The sequence below is a fragment of the Cebus imitator genome, unplaced genomic scaffold (assembly GCF_001604975.1).
Source record: "Cebus imitator isolate Cc_AM_T3 unplaced genomic scaffold, Cebus_imitator-1.0 Scaffold547, whole genome shotgun sequence".
NCBI classification, from domain to species: domain Eukaryota; kingdom Metazoa; phylum Chordata; class Mammalia; order Primates; family Cebidae; genus Cebus; species Cebus imitator.
In genome coordinates, this window is record NW_016107862.1 from 129,884 (window position 1) to 149,660 (window position 19,777).

General features: G+C 43.0%; 1 protein-coding gene across 15 annotated transcripts in view; it reads right to left on the reverse strand.

Moving 5' to 3' along the window:
* Positions 1–19,777, reverse strand: part of ARHGEF33 (Rho guanine nucleotide exchange factor 33) — a 127,119-nt gene that overhangs the window by 57,711 nt on the left and 49,631 nt on the right. For all 15 annotated transcript variants that reach the window (XM_037733786.1, XM_037733785.1, XM_037733787.1 and 12 more), the window contains 6 exons: positions 16,758–16,887; positions 8,736–8,868; positions 6,599–6,682; positions 5,381–5,464; positions 2,696–2,844; positions 1,525–1,689 (listed from right to left, as the gene is read on the reverse strand). In XM_037733786.1, coding sequence (XP_037589714.1) covers positions 1,525–1,689; positions 2,696–2,844; positions 5,381–5,464; positions 6,599–6,682; positions 8,736–8,868; positions 16,758–16,887 — 745 coding nt within the window. The remainder of the gene's footprint in view (positions 1–1,524; positions 1,690–2,695; positions 2,845–5,380; positions 5,465–6,598; positions 6,683–8,735; positions 8,869–16,757; positions 16,888–19,777) is intronic.

Consider the following 19,777-nt stretch of genomic DNA (forward strand, 5'->3'; position numbering starts at 1 on the left):
AGAAGGGAAACAGAGTACAAAAGAGGTGTGCTTACGGCCGGTGAGCGCCGGCCTCTCACCTGCCCGCGCCCCTCCTGGCCGCCACCTCCTAAGCTTCACAAATTTCCACTCAGGCGCTTCCACGAACCCCAGACCCCAGGCGCAGAGTGGAAATGGTAGTCTGTCGAGCGGAGGCCCGAAGGCATCGTCTGAGCTTCCGGAGATGGCCGGCGGGTCAGGGATGGCCATCACCCCACGTGGAATCCCAGGCCCTCCTCACCACCTGCGGTGCTCCAAGGCACGCCTTCAAGCTCGCTCTCCCTTGCTTGCCCTAGCAAAGTCATGCAAGATAATGGAAACTCAACTCTTTTTCGACTGGTGGATCTTCACACTCAAAAAACAAATTACGTTCCTAAAGTAAACGTAGGGTGATCTTGATAACTATTGAATCTGGATGATGGCAGGTGGGGTTCACCGTATTCTATGTAGATTTGAAATTTTCATAATAAAATTTAAAAAGTATTCCTTGTCGCTATAACACATGCTATATAATTCATCTCAAACTTCCTCCCACAAAGAATTACCAATATGTAAAAGCTGTCACTCTGGATATGCCCAATTTCATGGAGGGATTTTGGTTTTTGGAGTCATGGATAATGGATAATTTACACAGTTTACAAACTAGGATAGGGTACCATCAAATGGGATGTCCAGTTGTGCTGGACTTGAATTGACAGATGTAAATGGACACTGACCAGAAGTACTCTGCTAGTTTATATATTCATATTTTAATTCTATAAAAGTGCACAAAGACTTTGGGAGGCTGAGGCAGACGGATCACCATAGGTCAGGAGCTCGAGACCAGTTTGGCCAACATGGTAAAACCCTGTCTCTACTAAAACTACAAAAATTAGGCGGGTATGGTGGCATACACCTGTGATCCCAGCTAGTCTGGAGGCTGAGGCAGGAGAAATCCCTTGAATCTGGGAGGTGGAAGTTGCAATGAGCTGAGATCGTGCCATTGCACTTCCATCTCAAAAAACGAAAACCAAAAAACCAGAATGCTAAAACCAATATTTTACTCTGGTGGTCTTAAAATGAAAATTAGGTTTAACGTTAACATGTGAAAGAAATAGTGAAAATATTGACCTCATTCGAATTCTAACTTGGAAGAAAGATTGGGGATTTTATTTTCCACACAAAGTGCAGTGACAGCCTTACTATTCAGTCTGGGTATAATCTCTAGGGGTTTCATATTTTGGCTCTACTTGTTGCATTTCAAAGAAGATGAAGTTTTGTAACTGCTTCAAGAGTTGAAGTGATCCATGAAGTAAATATCTACTTTCTGCCTCTCTTTCCACTTTCTACACCTGTCCCTTAACATTAGTGCATTCCTCTGGGACCTAAGCATCTGGCTGCTTGGATGGCACATATAGGCCTGATGGGGAAAGGGACAGAGGAATCTAGGCTGCCCTGCTGACCCACACAAACTGGCTGGGTCCCAAAGGCATTGGCATTGACCTTCCCACAAGAACAGGTGCTTACGTGACGGCAGGGCCAGAACTGGGAGCAGAAGGGTAGGGTTGCAGCATTTCTTCTGAATGGATCCCAGTGTCACGGACAGCCTCAGGACCTGCAGTGGGGGAAGCATCTTGCCCGGCATTGGCACACTGGGAAGCCAGCCCTTTGTACAGCTTTGCCATGGATGACCTAACAGAATGGAAGTAATAGTTCTCAGGTTGTACAGTGGCAAAGTGGCTCTCTGAACACATAGATTATGCCAAAAAAGAGAGATGTCTCAGATAAAGTTTGCTGTGAAGGTCTCTGTCTCCAGGGCCTTTGCAAACTAAGTTGCTTACTTAATAGGGTGCAAGCTAGCAGGAGTAGGGAAGCTGATTAACAGGCTGAAAAGAGCTTGGGGGAAGGGCTGGGGTTGTGGAGAGACACATTCCATCACAGTAGCCCTGGCTTGGGAGACAGCATCTTTTTCTGGTCTGAAGCTTCCACAGAAATGATTCTGTTTTCCTTCACAGGAGTTGGGATGAAATTGAAGGAAATCCGGGTCGTTAGGAAGCTGTGCTGTGGGTTGCTTCTGTTCCCTCCAAAGCTCAGATTCTCCCTAATCAACCTTCCTATTTCTCCCTAATAGAAAACCTAACCAAAATTCCCCTCCCTTATTTGCTTTATTTTTATCCATATCACATATCACCAACTTATTTATTTGCTCACTGTCCAACTCTAAAAAGGAAGCTCCATGTGCCAAAGATTTGGTTGGGGCCATTTTGTTCCTTTCAATATATTCAGTGCATGGAACAGTGCATGGAACAGTGCCTGACATAAAATAGGTGCTCAATAAATATTTGTTGAATTAATAAAAGAAGCCATGTTGCGGACTTTTAACTGAAATTTTGACCACGCAAGTTTAGAGCAGTGAACCATTTTCAAGGTGGTTAGCAACATGGGACAAAAGGGTGTCTACGTAAGCAGTAGAGTGAAGTGTTTTTTTGTTAATTTCCCCTGGGTAGTCAGCGTCTTCCTCCTGTAGCCAGCCTGACCAACTCTTTCTCTCCCCTTTTCTGTTCCCTTCTACCTCCCATCACTGCATTTCAACTACTTAACACAACGTGGTTACTTGTGAAAGACACCCACAGTAACTGGTGTATATCTCTACTCTCAGAAGTCTTTGACCCTTTAGACTACACCATCAGAACCTTACTTCTTGAGCTTTTTCCGTTTCTGAATAAGCAAATCTTCATTGCATTGAAACAGCAGGGTGTAGTGTGAGATAAATACTCGGAGGCGCTGGACACACACCAGGAGTAGATAATAGTCAGGGTGCTCCTGCTCTGTGAACTTCAGGACATTCTGGATGGAGGGAAAAAGGAAGCAGCGTTGCATAATTAGCGTGAAAATTTGTCTGCACCTCACCTTGATCTGTTGTGGGAATTTGATAGCTATTTAATCAAAAAAACAATACACATGACCCATCCAATTATATGCTGAAAGGTCAAACTGGCTGCTCTCTATCACACCAAGGGAAAAATAAGTCACTATTGTTACCTGTTTGAGTTGAACGTGAACATAATTTCATTTGAAAAGTTAGAAGCATCTCCTAATTAGACCTCTGAAGTAGTAGAGGCATTCTTTTTTTTTTTTTTTTTTTTGAGACGGAGTTTCGCTCTTGTTACCCAGGCTGGAGTGCAATGGCTCGATTTCAGCTCACCGCCGCCTCCGCCTCCTGGGTTCAAACAATTCTCCTGCCTCAGCCTCTTGAGTAGCTGGGACTACAGGCATGTGCCACCATGCCCAGCTAATTTTTTTTGTATTTTTAGTAGAGACGGGGTTTCACCATGTTGACCAGGATGGTCTCGATCTCTTGATCTTGAGATCCACCCGCCTCGGCCTCCCAACGTGCTGGGATTATAGGCGTGAGCCACCGCTCCCGGCCGTAGTAGAGGCATTCTAACAATTATTGTCTATAAGCAGTGCCTTAACTCAAAAGAGCCAGACCAATGTTAAGAGCATCAGGCATCAAGGCAGGCGAGGGAGGAGGATGTTTATGATCAAGCCTGGTGGCCCTTCCTGTTATATTCCCTGCTGTGCTGTTGCGGAACATGAGTGCAATTTGGATTTGGGAAAGCTAAAATGTATCGAGTACTTCCTATTGCCAGGTAGTAAGTGCTTTACGTATATTATCTCATTTAATTTTTACTGCAACCTACTTACATCAGTACTATTATTAATTCCATTTAACAAATAAGGAAATCGAGGTATGAAGAAGTTAAATGATCTTCATCAGGTCACACCTGTAGTAAATAATGGAGGCAAGATTTGAACTCAACTCAGAGAGTAGAACCAGGGCTTGTTTGCCATATTCTACTATTTGCAAAACCTGAGTTTCAGTCCTAGGTTTTTTTTACCTACTAGGTGTGTTAACTTGGGTAAATTCTTAATTTCTTTGGCCCTGCATTTTCTCTTGTAAAATATAAAGACAATAATACCTATTCCATGGGATTGCTGTTAGAATTAAATAAGATCATTATTGTGAGAAAATGTTTTTAGGATCTAAAGCTATACACAATTGAAAGTCTTTTCAGGCCACGAGTGGTGACTCACACCTGCAATCCAAGCACTCTGGGAGGCCAAGGCGGGAGGATCACTTGAGCCCAAGAGCTCAAAACCAGCCTGGGCAACACAGGTAAACCCTGTCTCTACAAAAAATACAAAAATAAGCCAGGCATGGTGGCACACACCTAAGTCTCAGCTACGCAGGAGGCTGAGGTGGGAGCATTGCTTGAGCTGGGGAGGTTGAGGCAGCGGTGAGCTAAAATCACACCACTGCACTCCAGCCTGGGCAACAGAACCAGACCCTATCTCAAAAAAAAAAAAGTCTTTTCAATATTGATACTTTGATACTGGACTACTTCTACCTAAGATTAATCCCAAGCATTTCTAAGATGCTTTCATTGAATTACTTAAGAAGATCAGTCAGCAGTTAAATCAGAACAGGTGGGTGGTGGAAAGAAGAAGGTCTGGTGGGGGTTAGTGAGCCTCTCTTTCAAGTCTGCTTCCTCCAGGATATCACAAGCCCTGCAGGAAAATGGTGTGAAGACATCAGCTCATCATCTTCATGCCTCTTCTATGACATAAAGCTTAAGCATGGTATAGTAGAACACTGGACCCATGCCAAAAGAAAGTAGGATAGCAGTAAAGTGGGCAGGTTAGAGATATTTAGATGTCGGGGGTGGCATGTAGATGGCTGTAAAACCAAAGTGGAGAGAACTGGATGAGGTGCTTAGAATCTAGCAGGAGTGGTTATAGAAAGATCCTGGATCAGCTGAGGTGGAAATTGCTGGTAAGCAAAAATAGAACTTCAGAAGTAAGCATCATGAGCTGAAAATTTTTAGAAATAAAGATTTTCAGCTGGTCACAGTGGCTCACACCTGTAATCTCAGCACTTTTGGAGGCCAAGGCGGGTGGATCACTTGAGGTCAGGAGTTCAAGACCAACCTGACCTACATGGTAAAACCCCATCTCTACTAAAAATACAAAAATTAGCTGGACATGGTGGTGCGCACCTGTAGTCCCAGCTACTTGAGAGTCTGAGGCAGGAGAATCGCTTGAACCTGGGAAGCAGAGGTTGCAGTGAGCCAAGATCTTGCCACTACACTCCAGCCTGGGTGACAGATCGAGACTCAATCTCAAAAAAGAAAAAAGAAAAAAAGACTTTAGCTCATATCACAGGACATTATGGGCTATGGGGTAATCATAACAATCTAGGTAAACACTTTTTAGAAATATTAACGATTCTTGAGGTGTTACAGTCTTTCTCAGCTGGGAGCCAAAGACAATCATTATTTAGCATGAAAATCAGTTCAGTGGCTTTCCCACCCACACCTACCTGCAGATGTATCAGATATTCAGGGATGCGCTGGACTATATGGAAAAACAACGTGTAGATGTCAGATTTAATCTCTTCATCACCCTGAGTGAAAGAAAGGTCAAGTCACTCTTCAGTGTTCCTCCAGCTGTGGCAGCAGAACCTCTGAGTCGGTCCCACCAGAGAAGGAAGGGTTTCCTCCCACAGCATTTTCTTCCTGGAGATTGTCATAGTGCACTGATCTCTCATGGGAGAGGCCATATGTTCAGGGACACACCTTAGGGGATAACTCTTCTCCCGAAGGGAGCATTTCATATACTTCTTCTGAATCCACCCAAATTTCCAAACTACCCTCTCCTTCCCCTCATCTTAGCGCAGTTCCAGACAGAAGTGGGTACTCAATAAACCATATCTGAGTTGAATGAATTCATTAAGGCTCTCCAGCAAGGAATCATAACAATGGTGTAGTAATAGGCTTGAAGGGAGACTTGGAGCCTCAGGAGAGTGGAAAAGGAAGTGTGTGTGATTCGAAACTAAGGAGCGGGCCTGGCCGCAGAAAACACGCTGCATTTCTCCATGTCCCTTCCTTCTCCTTCTCGTCTTTCCCAGATATTAGCTGAAAGCTAACATGTGGTAGGCATTATACTGGGTTGGGAGTAGTGGGGGGTTGAAGTAGAAACTTAATAAGACAGAGCCTCTCATCTCTTGTGAAATTTGATTAATTCTTATTGTTGGGGCTTCTGACACTGTTTTATCCTATTGATCTGAAATAACTGAGTTGTTATACATGCATATGTGCTTACTGAGCACCTAATATATCACTGCAGTAGCAATACTTCAAGCAACATGACTAAGCCACCTTAGGATCTTATAAACTGACAAAGAATGAGAAGTTTAATATTCAGAGTCACATCTTCTGAGACTGAAAAAAAACCCACCACATACATACAGCATATAAGCTGCAGCCTGGAGATCTCTGCATAGAACGCCCATTTAGTTTGTCTATGATTCCAATGGAATGGAAGAGAGGGTCAGTAAGGCAGGGAGAGAGGACCAACACAATGGCACTGATCCTTAAGTCAGTTCCCCTAATGCCAGGTAGTAGTGTCAGTGGCTCCGTTCAGGCCATTTCCCAGCCTAGAAAGCAGAGTGCATGTGCCGTATTGACTGGGTGGATGAACAACATCATATGGATGCCATGTGCCAATGAAGGATAGCAGATACATAGTGTTAACTCACCTCTTTCAGGACTACAACGTGAACCAATGAGATGCACTCAGGCAGGTCCCTCAGGTAGGCAACGTAATAATCCAAGAAATTATTCTTTAAAACAAAGACATAGAAAGAAACAAAAAAGTTACTCCAGCTCTCTCCTGATTTAAATATTTAAAAATAATAAAAAAGAAATAAAAAACAAACACAAAAATTCATGGTAAGAACCTGAAAACAGGATCAATAATATTTTTATGGCGTTATATATGTAAAACAAAAGAGTATGTTGCAGAGATTATCTTATTCATTTAATGTGTTCTTTATATATTTTGGGGCTTAAAAAAAAAAAAACTTTTTGGTTTTAAGGTAAACATCCCTACTGCTTGGGAAGCAAAACTCAGTATCAGCCAGGTGCAGTGGCTCATGCCCATAATCCCAGCACTTTGGGAGGCCAAGACAGGCAGATTACCTGAGGTCAGGAGTTTGAGACCATCCTGGCCAGCATGGTGAAATCCCATCTCTACTGAAAATACAAAAATTAGCTGGGCATGGTGATGTGTGCCTGTAATCCCAGCTACTGGGAGGCTGAGGCAGGAGAACCACTTGAACCTGGGAGGCAGAGGTTGCAGTGAGCTGAAATTGTGCCATTGCACTCTAGCCTGGGTGACAGAGCAAGACTCCATCTCAAAAAAAAAAAAAAAAGAAAAAGAAAAGAAAACCTCAGCATCCCTTCCCTAATGAGAGAAAGTGAAATAATAAACCCAGGGAGGAGGGAGGTTCATGTAAGTTGAAAATGTATTTTTTAAATCATTGAATAATAAAAATGTATATTTTTGTAATTCCATTTCATTTCAGTCAATCATCTATGTCCAGATGAAGGACTCTGCCCACCCCACTTCATCTTATCCAGACTGGTGGTTCACAACATTTTCTAGTAATTGCATATTTCCACTAATTGAATATTTATGCATTATCCTCTTAGGAAAATCATTATCAGCTTCTAAAGTTATAATAATTCTGAGCTAAACAAAGCCTTCTGAACACAAGAGAGTAAAAGTGACATTAAAGGATATTAGTACATTATATCCACTCTAGTCTATGGAAGAAAATAATCTTTGTATAATAAAAGTAAACTTTGTATTGTTATCCAGAGTTGAGAATAATTGATATACAAAAACTGATTCCAGGCAAAGTCTGGCTTGCAGACCAATTTTAATTAGCCCACAAAATCTTTTAAAAATCAGAAAATTTGCAGATTCCCAGCTTTTCTTAAAATATCAGAAGCTCAGGCAACTCTGCTCCTTTTTTCCTGCATAATGAGTGGATAGAGCTGAGTAGCTATTCCTTGTAGAACTACACAGGTGCTCCACTCCAGCTCACACTCCACACCAGTCCATGCTGTGTTCACTCATTTATGCCACTGTCTGGCCCTGTAGGCATTTAAGTTTGCAACCTCTGGCTTAGATCCTATTTTCTTTGTAGGATATTATAGAGATTATAAAATTCAAGACAATAGCCACCCATCACATTTTTTAAAGATCTCCAAGAAATGAAAATTGTGTGTGAAAATACACATGTATATACAAACTCTCATGTGTGTGTATATATATATGCATGTGTATATATATATATATATATATATACACAATTTTCTTTGAGACAGGGTCTTGCTGTGTTACTCAGGCTAGTCTCAAAGTCCTGGGTTCAAACAATCCTCCTGCCTCAGCCTCCCAAAGTGTTCAGATTACAGGAATGAGTGAGCCACCACACCAGGCCCACAAATATATATATATATATATATATATATATATATATATATATATACACACATGCATTTATATAAACACAAACACAATACATACACACATCCACATGTGTATTCAATGGAGGCAATTATAGGACAGTGGAAAGCTATGAACTAGAAGTCAGAAGACCTAATTTAGGATTCTACTCACAGATCTCCAACTACCTGTGATTTCAGCAAGGCTTTTAAATCTCTCTGAATCATGGAATGATCTGTATGTAGAATGAAAAGTTACGCTAGATCTCAGTAGCTCCTCTACCTCTGAAGTTCACCGCTTCTAGATTCTCCATTAAGAGAAGTAGACAGATGAGACACAAATACATATAAGTAAAATTTATAGAAGGGCAGGTAAAAGCTTACCTCATCATTTGTTAACTTAAGGAATAAATCTCCGAGAACGCCTTGGCGTGGCCACTTCAGGACCCTTTCCTGCAGCGCGTGAAGCAGGTCCAGGTGCTGCTGGACAAGGTACCGTAAAGAGCCAGGGAACAGGCTTGAAACAGAATAGAGATGAATCACACACACCAGGTGTAGAGAAGAAAGGACCCTACAAACATACACACTGCAGGGCCCATTCTCCCAGCCATCACCATACCCTGAGCCACAGGCCTGCATTTAGGATTTTTTAAAGTTTTTTTTTTTAACTTTTTCATTGCACACCTAATAGCAGATATCCACAGACTAAAACAACAACAAACCCTTTACTGATAGCTCCTATACAAATACGTATTGAACTAATAAAGAGGCCCAATGTGCCACACCTGCAATCCCAGCACTTTTAGAGCAGGAGGATCACCTGAGGTCAGGAGTTTGAGACCAGCCTGGCCAACATGGCAAAACCCTGTCTCTAAAACATAAAAAATTAGCTGGGCATGGTGGTGTGCACCTGCAGTTCCAGCTACTTGGGAGTCTAAGGCAGGAGAAATCACTTGAATCAGGGAGGCAGAGGTTGCAGTGAGCTGAGATCACTCCGCTTCACCCCAGCCTGGGTAACAGAGTGAGACTCTGTCGCAAAAAAATAAACACACACATAAATAAAATAAAAATAAAGAGCACATCACTTGAAAGACCTTTTTAATCCTAACCTGGTACTCACTCATTTAAACGACACTCAGTGGAAATTCTAAGGGATACCTTTCCAATGTTTTAGAGTTATTGCTATTTGATGGGCAAGATAGTCTATTCTAATTAGTGTGGTGATGCGGCACTCAGGTGGCATCTATATGGCCATTCTCAGCTACCAGTCAGAGACTGCTATTTAGGTAAGCAAGAAAAATTGTTTAAAGCTGGCAACTAAAAAGCTCAGGGAGTTGTAGGATAAGGGAGGGTTTCTTTTTTCCTTTTCTTCAGTTTCTAAGAGGAATACTGGGCCAGGACAGAGTGTTCTTTGTGTAGACTATTCAAATAATTTGGATGTGTGTCCCTGCCCAACTCTCATGCTGAAATGTAATCCCCAGTGTTGGAGGTGGGGCTTGGTGGGAGGTGACTGTGTCATGAGGGTGAATTTCTCGTGAGTGGTTTAGCACCATCCCTTTTGATACTGTCCCACCAAGTAATAGTGATGGCGATTGAGTTCTCATGAAATCTGGCTGTTTACAAGTGTGCAGTGCCTCCGTCTTTCTCTCTTGCTCCTGCTCTGGCTTATGGCGTGCCTGCTTCCCCTTCGCCTTCCAGCGTGATTGTCAGTTTCCTGAGGCCTCCCCAGAGGCCGAGCAGATCATGCTTCCTGTACAGCCTGCAGAACCTTAATCCAATTAAACCTCTTTTCTTTATAAATTGCCTAGTCTCAGGTATTCTTTGTAGCAATGTGAGAGCAGCCTAACACAGCTACTGACCAGGCCCGGCCTCCTATTCCCTGAAATTTTACAAAGCACCTTTTCTACTCTTCCATCCCTCTCTTCTATTTTGCAGTGTACCTTGCAGTGTATCTCAGAAGTAATGAAGGGAAGAAGGGAGACGTCGGAGAAGGGTGGGTGAAGAGGAGAGATAGAATCATGGGAGGAAGAGGAAGGGGGACTAGCTGGGTAAGACTGAGGCGATTAGAGGCCTATAGGAAAGAGGAAGAAAAAAACAAAAAGAAGCGCAGTTTTTCTGGGCTTCTAACTTGGTAACTTAAGGTAGGTTCCCTTATGCTTTCAGCACCACAAGTTTAACATACAGAAAAGAGATGGTCTGGTTGATCTGAACTTATTTGAGTATTTCCCCAGGATGAAATGAGAGTAAGTTGATGGACAACCGGGGTGCTCTGCCAACAAGCAAACCTTCGCTGGGACAATAGGAAGGACACCAGATTGAGAGGAGATTTTTTTCAACTCATTTCCAAGCAAAGTAAAGTGACCCCTGTGACTATAGCTCAGAGGAGACACACAAACACCAAAAGAGGGTACTCAGCCCCCTATGAAAAGACACAAGGAAGCCTTCCGCTTCCTCCACCACCTGTGCCTGCAGCCTCCACACTTACAAAGCCAGCTGATCCATTAACACAGGAGGAGAGGCCTTCTGATCTCAGCGCCTACAGTGGAACAGTGGGCTTAGGAGATCAAAGAAATCCCTACCCAGATCAGAGGGGAATTTGGAGGGGTGGCTAGAAGATATACTAACTGGGAGAAGACCATAAACCTGATGGAAAAAAACACAACTAATTGTACTGAAAGAGCAAAATGAGGCTGGGCATGGTGGTTCACACCTGCAATCCGAGCACTTTGGAAGACCAAGGTGGGCAGATCACCTGAGGTCAGGAGTTTCAGACCAGCCTGACCAACATAGAGAAACCCTGTCTCTAATAAAAACACAAAATTAACTGGGTGTTGTGGTGTGCTCCTGTAATCCCAGCTACTCAGAAGGCTGAGGCAAGAGAATCGCTTGAACCCGGGAGGCAGAGATTGTAGCGAGCCGAGATCACGCCATTGCACTCCAGCCTGGGCAACAAGAGTGAAATTCCATCTTAAAAAAAAAAACAGGACCGGGTGTGGTGGCTCATGCCATCACTTTGGGAAGCCAAGGAAGGTGGATCACAAGGCCAGAAGTTCAAGACGAGCCTGGCCAAGATGGTGAAACCCTGTCTCTACTAAAAATACAAAAAATTAGGCAGTCATGGTGGCAGGTGCCTGTAATCCTAGCTACTCAGGAGGCTGAGGCAGAGAATTGCTTGAACCTGGGGAGGCGGAGGTTGCAGTGAGCCAAAATCACGCAATTCCAGCCTGGGTGACAGAGTGAGACTCCATCTCAAAAAAAAAAACAAAACAAAACCGAAAGAGCAAAATGCTGAGGCCTCCCCAGAGAACGAGCAGATGCCAGCATCATGCTTCCTGTACAGCCTGCAGAACTGTGATCCAATTAAGTCTCTTTTCTTTATAAATTACCCAGTCTCAGGTATTCTTTATAGCAATATGAGAAGAGCCTAAGCTATGACATGAAGTGTACTTACTGTTTCATAAGTTACATGAAAAACAATGACCTACAGTGGGCTCTGTATAAAATGTTGAAAATGGGCTTTAAACTTAAAAAAAAAATTAACAAGGGTATTTGAAATTAGGGAGGAGTGTGAAATCAGAAGACAGAGGGTAAAGGGAGAAAGACGGCATGAAGCACAGCCACACTTCACCTATTTCACTCTTTCGCCTGGCACCAGACCTGACTCCCAGAAGCAGCTTTTTCAGAAGACAAAATATTCAGAGCTCAGCTTTGTTTTCTTTTCCTCACTGGGGATGAAATTATGGCAACATGAGTAGTTTATTATTTCTAAAGCCTTCAAGGTATTTATCTCCCAAGAATATATACCTAATCAGTGAGGGAAATACACTAAAAGCAAGAAAGAAAAATCCAATTATAGTTTCAGGTTAATAACTTAGCTTTTGCCAGCCCAGTAAGAGGCTAAAATAACTCCTTAGCTTCGCAGCAGCAGGTTCCCACCACCTGGGATGGGCATGATCATTAAACGTGTGCCACCTGGTGGTGATCCGTAGCATGACGCTTGTTGAGTTCTTGGTGGACATAGCACTGGAATTTAGCTTACAAGGCTAATGGACAATCCTGCTGAACTGATCACTGTCCCCTCCACAAGTGTTCAGACAGCACTGTGATCCTGAGGCTGTGGCTCTACCTAGGTCAGAGCCAAAAAAGCCCAGAACGCCAACTTCTTTTTTTTTTTTTTTACTACTACTCAGCCATAACAAGTAATGAACAGAACCCCAAGTTCTGTGATCCTTTGACACATGACAGCCTGGGCAACAGAGTGAGATGCTGTCTCTATAATAAACTGAAAAATAAGCTGGGCGCAGTGGCTCATGCTTGTAATCCCAGCTACTGGGGATGTTGAGGCGCAAGGATCACTTGATCCCAGAAGTTGAGGCTGCAGTGAGCTATGATTGGGTCACTATACCCTTCTCCAGCCTGTCTCTAAACAAACCAAACAAATGAACCATAGCCCTCTAGCTCTGCCCAGGTGTCAGCCAGCAGCATGTGCCCCTGCAACTTCCAGCCCTTTCACCCAGGGGCAGGGCTGGCTTCAAACAGGCTGAGGAAGCTCTTGAGTGACTCACCTTTTTTTTTTTTTTTTAAGAAAAACCTAAGGTTTTATTTAATAGGTTGGAGAAGATGTGGCCACCTCAGGCTTGAGTGTCACGTTGTACTTGCAGTGGGGATTATTTGCATCCCAGGTTACTTTCTAACAGGGTAAAAAGTGTTGAAGCTTATGGTTTGTGATGGGAAAGGTAGTAAATGTTAATACACTTATTTTCATCTTTGCATGGAGAAAAAATGCCAATAGAGAAAATGAATAATCTCATTCTGCTTTGTATTTCTTTCAGCTGGTCTATTTAAAGTACACACAGAAGTCGGGCATGGTGGCTCATGCCTATAATCCCAACACTTGGAGAGGCCGAGGTGGACAGATCACTTGAGGTCAGGAGTTCCAGACCAGCCTGGCCAACATGGACAAACCTCGTTTCTACTAAAACTACAAAAATTAGCTGGGCATGGTGGTGTGTGCCTGTAATCCCAGCTACTCAGGAGGCTGAGGCAGGAGAATCACTTGAACCCGAGAAGTGGAGGTTACAATGAGCCGAGACTGCACCCCTGCACTCCAGCCTGGGCAACAGAGTGAGATCTTGTCTCAAAAAAATAAAGAAAAAAATAAACTGCACACAGAGGTTTCAGAAAAGCTTTAAAAAAAGAAAAAGATAATGAGTGGAAGAGGATAATGAAAATATAACCCTAGGATAGAAAAACAGCAGCACCACCAAGCTCAGAGCCAGAGACTTCATATTCAGTACTAATGAAGAGTATTGGGTTGAAGCTTTTCTCTGCTTGGTCTGTGAAAAGAAGAAAGGGGTTAGCCTAGCATATAACTAACATGAAAGGCATTATCATGGATTCTTGAAATAACCATTATGATTTTTTTTTTAGATGGAATTTCACTCTTGTTGCCCAGTCTAGAGTGCAATGGCGTGATCTCGGCTCACTGCAACCTCCTCCTCCCGGGTTCAAGCAATTCTGCCTCAGCCTCCTGAGTAACTGGGATTACAGGCATGTGCCACCATGCCTGGCTAATTTTTGTATCTTTAGTAGGGATGGGGTTTTTCCATGTTGGTCAGGCTGGTCTCAAACTCCTGACCTCAAGTAATCTGCCTACCTCAGCCTTCCAAAGTGCTGGGATTACAGGCATCAGCCACCGCGCTCAGCTGTAACTGTCATCTTACTTTCATAGAGGATTGTATGATAGCTTTAATCTTTTAATCTTGTAGGATTTGGGGGACAGATCTACTCCTTCTTCCCAGTGATGGGTCATAAGAGAATGTCTTAGAAAAATAGGAGGTGACAAGGCCAGGCGCGGTGGCTTATGCCTGTAATCCTAGCACTTTGGGAGGCTGAGATGGGTGGATCACCTGACGTCAGGAGTTTGAGACCAGCCTGACAAACATGGCAAAACCCTGTCTCTACCAAAAATACAAAATTAGCCGGCGTGATGGCACATGTCTGTAATTCCAGCTACTCGGGAGGCTGAGGCAGGAGAATTCCCTGAACCCGGCGAGCAGAGGTTTTGGTGAGCCAAGGTGGCACCACTGCACTCCAATCTGGACAAAAAGAGCAAAACTCCAACTCAAAAAAAAAGAAAGAAGGAAAGAAAAGGAAGAGAAGAGAAAGAAGCGAGAGGAGAGGAGAGGAGAGGGGAGGGGAGGGGAGGGGAGAGGAGGGGAGGGGAGAAGAGAGGAGAGGAGAGAAGAGGAAATAGGAGGTGACAGCAAGTCAACAAGGGCCCTCTCTTTTATCTACCCAAATCCTCTGTAGGGTCTGGCTTCTCCCCTATGATCTCCCGCCTGCTGGAGGTTTGCAACAGGGTTAGATAAACATACCTAGAAGCCCTACTTAACAAATCAACTGAGATCTGAAGTAAAAACTTATAGTTCAAGAGGGAAGATTGGGTTTTAAAATAGGAAGAGACACTCAGTGCTTCTGCCTCTCTGAGAAACTTTACATAGTGCTGTTAATGAAGGCGGTGGCCTTAGGGAAGAGGTATGATGTGGGGACCGCACACAGTACAGGGTAGGGCAGGCCTGCTTCGAATCCCGGCACTACTGGGCTCTGTGGCTTTAGACTTCCCTGGGCCTTAGTTCCTGTATCTGTAAGGTAGGGGTCACAGGGTTCTGCTGAACAGTTCATGAAGATATAAATCAAGTGCCTAGCAGAGCAGCTGCTTACAGTAAACAGTTCTTTCTCTTTTCCCAGCCTTTCCCCGCCTCCCCAGATTTTCAGACTAAGAAGAGACGCTGCTGGCTTAGAATTTTCCACGTGGAAGTAAAGCCACGCCAAAGGGTAGACCGCCTTTAGATTTCAAAAGCAATATAGCTAGAGGCCGTAGAGACTTCCAGAGGCCTGCAGTGCAGCTGAGAGGGGCAATGGGAAGGGTCAGGTGGGGAAGGAAGTGCTGAGAATCTGGCAGCCTCTGAGAGAAGGTGAGGCCCAGTCCAGAGCCTTGCCTGGTCACAGCGTCAGCTGGGTCACCTTCACCTTTCTGTACTTGTTGCTTTGTATTTTGCTCATCTTGTTTTTGTAGTAAAATCACTCTTGAAAATAGTTAAGCCACTTGTGAGTTTGTCAGGGAGTAGTGCCTCACTCAGGTAGGAGGATCAGCAGTGTGTTTTGGTGACTGAGTAGCCACCAAGTCAGATGGATTTGAGGGGATGGTAAGGAGCAGGAAAATATAATTAGGGGCTTCCCTGGGTAGATTCAGAATGTATGAACCACCAGTGTATATTACCCAATGGAATGTTTAAAGTAATAGTGCCATATATGTTCATAGTGGTCCATAATCTAGATTTCTCATTCCTTTGAATTGGCCTTTCCTCAATTTTTCTGGATTATTTCATATTCATTACATTAATCTTTTTCACCAAGTCTTACTTTCCTCCTTCCTGCTTTCTCCGAACAGAGAAGGAAACAAAAAAACATCTAAAGACTATGAACAGACATAGGTGGAGGAGTGCTGTGACATTGGGAAAGCGTGTTGTTTCAAGAGGTGGCAGACCCTGTGCGCCGAGTGTGCATTACCAGGTACTATGAGATCACCCACACGATAACAAGAAAGGCCCAGGCCCAGAGTTATATCAGCCCTGTGTCATTTCTCTAATGGCCACTGAGTGCTTAAGTTTTCCACACATTCATTCCCTTGTGCTTCTAAGAGATCTGTGACCCATGGAGACCACATGCAGATGGGAACAGAGAGCAATGCTTCCCTCACTGTAGCATTTGCTCCCCCTTAAAGTTTTTAAAAGACATGTTAGAGACACTGAAGGCCCAGCAGAGTACACTCATTTTCTTACCTTAATGAAAATCTAAGTTTAAGGCTTGCCAGGGGTTCCCTATTGCTATGATCTAAATGTGTGCCCCAAAATTCATGTGCTGGAAACTTAACCCCCAATGCAACAGTACTGGGAGGTGAGGCCCATAGTGGGTGTTTAGGTCTGAGAGCTCCACCCGATGAATGGATTATTGCCACTACAAAAGGTGCTTGAGGGATTGGGCTCTCCTGCTCTCTCCTGCTCTTCTGCCACATGAGGCTACAACATTCCTCCTCTCTGGAGGACACAACAATAAAGTGCTATCTTGGAACCAGAGATTGAATCTGCAGGCACTTTGATCTTACACTTCCCAGTCTCCAGGACTGTGAGAGAATAAATTTCTGTTCATTGTAAGTTATCCAGTCTGTGATATTCTGTTATAGCAGCACCAAGTGAGCTGAGACATCTGCCATCACTGCCTCTTCTCTTTTCAAAGACTTTCTGGAACTCTTTATAGGCCCAGACATCCCAAAGTGGAAACAATAAACCACTTACCTTAAATCCTAATCAATCTGAAAAGCAAAGGCAATGAGTGCATGGATACCTTCTCTCTTTGGAATTCCTCTTTCCATCAGACCCCTGGAATGTGGCTTTTATCTTCAAGATCAGAGAGATGTTAATGACATATTTTCTTTCAGATTCAAGCAGTTCCAGGGCCACAGTCTGTCTTTTGGCTTTAGAAATAAACCAAAGAGGGACTTGATATTAACCATTTCTTCCTAAAATCCTATGAAATGCAAGCAATAAAAAGCAATAAAAGGATATTGAAAGCAATAAAAAGAACCATCTGCAAGTTTTTGAAAGGTAGAAAGCAGAATGGAGGCACAGTAATTAATTCAGCAAAGCAAAGGGCACAAAGTCTTGGTGTCCCCATCTGCAGATGAAAAAGCTGCTGAGAAGCAGCCAGAAAGCTCAAGGATTGGAGACATCAGGGGCAACATAGAAAGTGCAAATAAGGGGCAATGCTGAAAGCAGGAGCGATTGTTGAAAGTCTACACAGGGGGCAATTGAACCTCCAGATCCTCACCCCCATGCCAGATGGCTTCCTCACTTCCTCCCCATGGCAAACAAGAAAAATGAAACTAGAGAAGTCCTGGCTTCTGGGATCTGGGCTAAAGACTTTAGACATAGTAGAGTTGAGATGCTAAAATGAAAACAAAAGGGCTCAGGGAAGGCTTCACACTGAACAGTGAGACTTCCCTCAGCCTCCTTCCCCTGCAGATCCAGAGTGCCAGCAGCCAGGTTTAAACTCTTCGGGCAGGAGATTGGAGGGTCTTCCGCTTGAGAAACTGAACTGCCCAAGGAAAAAAGATCCGCAGACACTGAAATAAAGAGGTCGGCTATCTGCCAGGCACGGTGGCTCATGCCTGTAATCTCAGCACTTTGGGAGGCTGAGGTGGGTGGATCACCTGAGGTCAGGAGTTCAAGATCAGCCTGGCTAACATAGCAAAACTGCATCTCTACTAAAAATACAAAAATTAGCCAGACATGGTGGCGCACACCTGTAATCCCAGCTACTCAGGAGACTGAGGAAGGAGGATTGCTTGAACTCAGGAGGAAGAGGTTGCAGTGAGCTGAGATGGTGCCATTGCATTCCAGCCTGGGCAACAGAGCAAGACTCCATCTCAAAAAGGAAAAAGAGGTCAACTATCAAAAAGTTAATTTGCCATCTGATTAGCCTGTCTATAATGAAACCCACTGATTTACAAGCTTGGCCAATACATTCCAGGGTTTTTCTAGGAACTCTTTCCTACATATATTTAGCTAAGGATGCTCGTGCATTTGAATAAAGCTTATTCTATAAAAGAAAGAGAGGAAAAAAGAATATATACTTATATTTTTTACAAGGAGGGGGTACCCTGAAGAAACAGAGACAATGCAGGATACAAAAGAATAAAAACTTTTAACCTTACAATTCATATTCTCAAAGAGATACAAGAAACATATTCCAGCCATTTAACAATTGCAGGATGCTAGTTTTAAAAAGAGAGGATAATTTTTTTAAAAGGAGAAACTTTTAAACATCACTTAAAAGATAGAAAAAATTAAAAGAGTAGAAGATGAAATAAAAGAAGAAATTTCCGTTGCTTAAAAAAAAAAAAATAAGAAAGAGATGTATTAAAGAAAAATAGAAGAGCAAAAGATGGCAGTTGGGAAATCAGTCCAAGAGATCCAACATCGGATTAGTAGAAGTTTCAGAGAAAAGAAAGAAAATGGACAAGAAGATATTATCAAATTAGTAACAGGAAAAAAAACAATCCAAGGACATGTATTTCCAGGGAAAAGGGCCCTCGTGCCCAGTAAAATTAATGAAAAAAACTCACATCATTCTAAGGCATGTCACATCACTGTGAAACTTCAGCACACCATGGATAAAAAGAAGATCCTAAAAGTTACCAGATAGAAAAATCAGGTAACATGCAAAAAACTGAGTATCAGAATGGCACTGGACTTCCTATGAGCAAAATTAGAAGCTAAAGGACAATGGAACAATTGCTTCAAAATTATGAGGAAAAAAGATTTAATATTTGGCCAAATTATTAATCAAGTATGTAAAACCATTTTTGCAAAATTATGACAGCAAGGGAAATCTGACACAGCTGACTCTATCTTGTGTCTAACCTCAAGCTGCCCTTCTTCATTCCTGGTCATAGGCTGAGATTTTGAGAGCAATTTTGTTCATAGTTTAACTTAAAGCAAGGATGATAACAGCCCTTCCCAAAACTAACCCCATGCCCTCCAATTTGGTACCCAAACTATCTTTGAAAAACCAATGAAAGGCCAAAAGGTGAGTATTATGAATTATGAATTCATATGATGAATTATGCTAAGATGTATAGGCATAGTTAAATGATAATCAGCCATTGTTATGGAGGTCACAAGATTTGTAACTTCCCTGGTTATTGCTATAGATAATATCACTACTGTAGAAACTAAGATTGGTCTTTTGAGACATCTTTCCAGACTTTTCCATTTCTGGAAGCTGACTCACTCCACCTGGATCCACAACCAGTGACTCAACCAGTCTTGTGGCCCTCACCCACAGGCTGACTCAGCATCTGAGGACCACATTCCTGTAATTTCATCCCCAACCAATCAGCAGCACCCATTCCCTATCCCCCTGCCCACCAAATTCAGCCTCTGAATTATCAGGGAGATTGATTTGAGTAATAAACTCCCATCTGCTGCTTAGCTGTCTGTATGTTTATTCAACTCTTTCTCTATTGCAATACAGCAGTCTCAGTAAAGCAGCTCCACCTGCACAGCAAGCCAGCAAGAAGGACCCACCAAGTGATCACATATATGGAAGCTACTGGACAATGTGTTCCCCCAAAACCAGGAGTAAACCAAGAAACCAAGGATACAGAAGATGAAAGAAAAAATCAACAACAAGCAAACAGGAATCGAAATGAGGAGAAAGATGAAGGGACTTCTTTTTTTTTTTAATTTTTTTTGTGTGTTGTTTTTTGGTAGCAGTTCACACTGTAGATGAAGGGAATTCTTAAGAAGACTGGAAAGTCCCAGGATGATGGCAGTATGCTGGGTTAAAGCAGGATAGGCTGA